General features: G+C 38.2%; 1 protein-coding gene and 2 pseudogenes across 1 annotated transcript; 1 reads left to right on the top strand and 2 right to left on the bottom strand.

Moving 5' to 3' along the window:
• Positions 1–741: 741 nt before the first annotated feature.
• LOC122082280 (FCS-Like Zinc finger 8-like) lies at positions 742–1,355 on the bottom strand. The gene is made up of 2 exons (XM_042649741.1): positions 1,220–1,355; positions 742–1,094 (listed from the first exon to the last, which is right to left on the bottom strand). Exons 1-2 carry the CDS (start codon positions 1,353–1,355, stop codon positions 742–744), a joined length of 489 nt encoding a protein of 162 aa, XP_042505675.1.
• A 180-nt stretch (positions 1,356–1,535) lies between these two features.
• LOC122082279 lies at positions 1,536–2,105 on the bottom strand (annotated as a pseudogene).
• A 2,019-nt stretch (positions 2,106–4,124) lies between these two features.
• On the top strand, positions 4,125–5,626 carry LOC122082278 (annotated as a pseudogene).
• The last annotated feature ends 306 nt before the right edge of the window (positions 5,627–5,932 follow it).

The following is a 5,932-nucleotide window of genomic DNA, read 5'->3' as shown; positions in this document are numbered from 1 at the left end:
ATTTTTTTTTTTTTTTTTGATAGAAGACAATGATACAATCATTATTCGCATTAAATGTAAAAAGAATTTCTTGTTGACAACTTCTAAGGTGTGACCTCCTTTATTTATTTATTTTGTTGGCTAGATAAAAGAAAAACTATGTAATCTTCATATCTTGTTCTTTGTCACATTCTTAAAAAAGGTAAATGTTTTTTATATGAGAGAACGTAGTTATGTATGAGAGCTAATGAGAGTATACAAAGAAGCATCAAGCCATCAACAAAGACATCATTTTACATTTCATGAGGGCATATTGGTCATTTTGTGCCCCATGTGTCGGGGCATTGCAACCACACTCCCCCAAAGAAAACATCAACAGTGGTTTCCACCTTTCATATGAGGTGGGGTGGTCATTCCATCTTCCCATATGTCTTGGTAGAGGGGTCATGCATTCATCCTGTAGTGTATTATATGGTTCTTTTTTTCTCAAAAATTGAAAACATGTTGTAAACTTGTAATTACGGCTGAGGTATCAAGATATTATCGTAATTAGGATGTTCTTTCAAATTTCTAAAGGCCATTGTTAGAGAGAGAGAAAGAAAGACGAAGGTAGAGTGTGGAACAGTGGAGGTGGGTCTATCAAGTACCAAGAAACAGTTCCATAAAAAAAAAAAAGGTGATTTACATCAACCTCCCCTGTCGTTTGCCCAAATTACATGATCCCCCTTGAAAATAAAAAATTTACATTTAAATCCACCCAAACTAACACTGTTTGAGAGGTGTTAGTTTTAGAATACGAAAAGACATAATTACCCCTCCTCTTCGTTTGATCATGGAGATGTCTTTTCCCTGTCCTAGATTCTTCTTGCATGCGTAGCAGAAGCTAAGGAAATTTTCGGAAGGGAAGCGTGAACAAGCCGAGAAAAAATTCTCCTTTCTCGATGCAGAAAACCTAACAACTCCACAACAACTCTCTACAATGCAGTTATCAAAGATATGTGTTGTTTTAGGGTTCGGTCCATGGGAGATTACACAAGTATAATTCTCAGAAAGCTCCATCTCGCTTGCAGAGAGACAACTCGTGAAAACTAGAGGAGTTGCAAAAATTTCAAGGCCTAAATTCACATACTGTTCACTGAACCTGGAGAGAAAAACCCCAACTAAGAATTTTGAGGCTTGATGCCGAAATCTGCAGGGGATTTGGAACTGCTTCTTTAGGAAAAAGTTGGGGTTCCAAGACTAGAGAATGGTTTAATGTCAAGAATTGAAGTTGGGCTCGCCACTGAATCCGTCTCAGAGAACCCCTTTGATGTGAAACCTATAAACGACCTTAGATAACAAGCATGATCGGCCATGAGAACTTGATTACTGGTCATTGATCTGGATCTCTTAAGCATCACTTTCTCTATAAGATTCTCCCAACTTAGATTCTATGAAGGTAAGATATCAACATTTCATATCTTAGATTCTATACAACAAAACTGGGGGAAATTGATTGAGTTCTCCCCAATATTCATGGATGGATGGGATTACAATTACAATTCAGACTCTTACATTTAAACTTCTAAAGAAGATAAATAACGAAAAGAGGAAAAAATCACAGATCCTTCTTCAATCTTATCCATCTCTCTTCTAGCATCTAAGCCAGAGCCATAACATGTATGAGTCGTTGAAGGGTCATCTTCAACGGCAATGACCTTTTTCTTCCTAAAGTGCATCTTCAAGTAGAAGTTCAAGAAAAGCAAGAGAATTGCTCCATTCAATTCTGAAGACCCAAGCCCCATTCCATTACACCTACCGTTCAGAAAATGTAACAATAGAACCCCTACATGCCACACCAAGTTGTCGCCCAACAACACTACCTGACAACTCACCACGAAGGGGAAGCAAGCGCTAGGTAGCCCGATTGCCATCCAGAATCGATACCCATAGACCACCGATTACACTAGAGTGGTCGATGAAGTAGCCAAAACCTTAAACGATTGTGAGAATTCGAGCCAGAGGAAGGACATAAGGATGGGAATCAACTGGTTGAAGAACTGAAAGAATGTGAGTTTACGCCTGAGTATTGTGAAGAATGTGTGACGTAAGTGGAGGAAACAAGAGAGGTAGAAGACGCAAGACAAGAAGAAGAAGAAGAAGAAGAAGAAGAAGAAGAAGAAGAAGGGGTAATTATGTCTTTTCATATTCTGAAACTAACACCTCTCAAACGGTGTTAGTTTGGGTGGGTTTAAATGTAATTTTTATATTTTTAGGAGGGATTATGTAATTTGGGCAAACGACAGGGGAGGTTAATGTAAATCACCAAAAAAAAAAAAGTACCAAGAAACAGGGCATATGATCATATGACCGTTCACCAACGAATTCTTCTCATCCAAACATAATAAAAAACGAGAGTCTACTTCCTCCACATTCTACACAAAGTGATTCTCTCCTCACTTTTCTTCCTTGCTTTTTCTCCAAGCCCCCTTAATTTTACTCTTCCTGTTACAGTTTTGGCGGTTTTGAGGTTTGTTCCTCTCTCTGGGTGTGGCTTCCTCCTCTCCCCCTTGCTTTTACTTCACAATATACTATAGTCACTTTTCTGAGTTTCGCTTTCTTCTGCCATTGTGAGCAAGTCATTGAAGTTCTAAATCCTGCCATGAGAGTTAGTGAACTTGATGGGGTCTTTAAGTGTGAAGGGTTCTTTTTTTTTTGTAAAGTTATCTATCTTTATCAGGATTCTTCTTCTTCTTCTTCTCTCTACAGGTTTGGTGTTGGTTTGTATGTTCTCACAAGTTCAGAGATTTGATAACTAGTTTTCTGCATGTTGGTTACAGTTGGAATTGGGTCTTGCAAGCAAGAAAGAGGCTACTAAAAAATTAAGAAGTTGAACCCTCAATTTTCCTTCTCAGGTTCCTTGACTTCCTTCCTATTTTTACTGATCTCCATTGGGTTATCATTAGTAAATGCTTTTGTTTCTGTTTTAGGGTTGGGTTGACCCCTGTTAGCAAAAACGAGAACGGCAAAAAAACATAAACGGATGGTACAGGTTTTAAACAGTAAAATTTTTTGAACAATACGGTCAAATAAAAGTTCAAAAAATAGAGAATGGAAAAAAAAAACGAAAAGCAAACGATACGGGGTTTTAAACGTGTAGATTTTAAACAAACGGGACCAAAAAAAGGGTACAATACTCATATAAATTAAGGAATTATTACATGAATACTTGCATCAAATGTTCAAAATAACTACAGTATCCAACACTAATACATAAATATATATATATCTCATGTCTCATTATAAGTTTTATGACATATAATTGAATATCATCCACTAACAATTTTAAATTCATACACCACACATGAGTTTTATTGAGCAATGTGGCTTGGCTATGATGTTGTTCATTGTTATCAACATAGTCAACACACTCTTGGAGTAATGTATGTTCAGTTTGAGTTAGGAGTCATCACTTTAGAAATATTTTTCAACAAATGTATCAATTTGTATCTCAATTTCAGGATATATACATTGATATTGAGTTAAAGGTGATATCATGAGAAATATAGAGCATTGAGTTAGCTTCAAGTCAGCGAAAGAATCAAGTGGATCAAAGTTCTGGAGAGAAAGATATGATCAATTAAGTAGACATTATATTCAATAAGTTAACTCTTAAAAAATGCCAAAAAATGGAAACGTGTTTAGAATGGAAATGCTTGCCGTTTGCTATTTTTTTAAGTATCTTTGAGAAGCATACGGGAAAACGTGTTTTAAACGGTAAAAAAGAGAATGTGTTTAAAATGGACGTGTTTTTGCTAATAGTGGGGTTGACCCACTGGAGTACACTTTAGTAATGTATAGAGTGTTTGGGAGGTGTGGAAGAAAGGAAAAGAATGGGCTTTTATTAGTGCATAAATAGAATTGTTGTTTATGAATCTCTTCCTCCTTACTTTTTTCTCTTTTTCAGTAATTTTTTTGCAATTTGTAGGAGGTTGTTCTACTCATTTTTGTAGCATTCCTCTAACCACTAATTGTGCACATATCCTTGGTGGTTATGTTCTAAATTTTTCTTCTGACTTGAATTTTGAACTCCTATGTAGGGGTCTGAAACTAAATGTGTACTGATACTGGTTGAAGTAAGAAGAGAACTCCATCAGGGCATTGAAATGGAAGAAAGGCCATTCCCTACCTGGTCGTGGTCTGTAGAGCAGTGCCTAAAGGAATATTGTGTGAAACTAGACAAGGGTTTGAGTTCCTATAAGGTAGGGAGGCGGTGAGAGAAGTATCATTGGAATGAGCTTCAGAAAGACAAGGGGAAGCCTCTGTTGCAACTTGTCTTGGAATAGTTTGATGACTTTCTTGTGAAGATCCTGCTAGTTGCAGCTTTTATCTCATTTATTATGGCTTAATTTCATGCGCAAGAATCAGGTGAGACAGGCCTGGTGGCCTACGTGGAACCTTTTGTGATCGTCATAATTCTTGTGGTCAATGCCATAGTTGGGGTTTGGCAAGAGACTAATGTTGAGAAGGCACTCGAAGCCCCTAAGGAAATGCAATCTGAGTGTACAAAGGTTATCAGAGACGGATGCTATGTGCCGGATTTACCTGCACAAGAGCTCATCCCAGGGGACATTGTGGAACTGTAGGTTAGAGACAAGGTCCCCGCTAATATGAGAGTTGCAGCACTGAAGACATCTACGTTTTTCCCAGTTGAGCAGAGCTCTTTGACTGGAGAGGCAATGCCTGTGTTCAAAAGTACCAAACCTATGCTCATGGATGATTATGAATTGCAAGCCAAAGACTACAGGATTTTTTCAGGTACCATAGTCGTGAATGGCAGATGCCTTTGTATTGTTGTTAGTACAGGGATATGCACTGAGATTGGTAGGATCCAAACATAGATCCATGAAGCCTCATTAGAAGATAATGATACCCCTCTGAGAGAAGCTAGATGAATTCGGTGGGAGGCTAACAACAGCAATTGGGCTTGTTTGCCTCATTGTATGGGTGATCAACTACAGAATTTTCCTCTCGTGTGAAGTTGTGGATGGATTGCCCACTAATTTAAGGTTCCCTTTCGAGAAATGCACATGTTATTTCAAGATAGCAATTGTCCTTGCAGTAGCTACCATCCCAGAGGGTCTCCCTATTGTTATCATGACTTTTCGACATTAGGTACCAGGAAAATGGCCCAAAAGAATGCAATAGTAAGAAAGCTCCCAAGTAAGGAGACATTGGGATGCACAACTGTGATTTGTTCAGATAAGACTAGAACCCTTACAACCAATCAAATGTGTGTGATTGAATTCTTCACTTTGGGTGGAAAGACCACAGCCTCTCGATTGGCTGCATTGTGGACTGGGATTGCTACAATTGGGATGCAAACTTGTGAGCAATGGTAGAAATCTGTGCTGTCTGCAATGATTCTGGGATATTCTGTAGTGGTCACCTCTTCCGAGCTACAAGTTTGCCTATTGAAGATGCTCACAAGGTTTTGGTTGAAAAGATGGGGGTTCTAAACACCAAGGCAAGAAATAGAATCCATTGCACATAATTTGCTGTTGACTTTATAATTGACCATGACACAGTTAAATTAAGTGAGCAAACTTGTCACACCCTGCCTCCTCTAGGCCAAGGTATGCAGCACTGGATACCTATTTCTAGTTAGCCTACAGTACCCCAATCTGTAAATGCCCCAAAATCAGAACCAAAATCAGAACTAAAATCAAAGTACCCATATAAGATTTGTAAACTTTACTCTACTACTGGTGATTCACTGAATGATAATTACCATACACTAAAATTCATTTGAATTCCGATCCGAGGTATTACAAGATTATAAATAATACATAAGGATAAATAGCTGAAAATGAAGAAGTGATGTCCCTCAACACGGTGTCCCACATACACAAGACTTACCATTGCCACCGAAGTCCCAAGCCTGCCTCTGCACTGGTTCCACCATCTAAAAAGA

This window comes from Macadamia integrifolia, chromosome 6 (genome assembly GCF_013358625.1).
Source record: "Macadamia integrifolia cultivar HAES 741 chromosome 6, SCU_Mint_v3, whole genome shotgun sequence".
Classification (NCBI taxonomy): Eukaryota; Viridiplantae; Streptophyta; class Magnoliopsida; order Proteales; family Proteaceae; genus Macadamia; species Macadamia integrifolia.
Note: the sequence above shows the minus strand (reverse complement) of the source record. Positions and strands in the feature narration are given on the sequence as shown.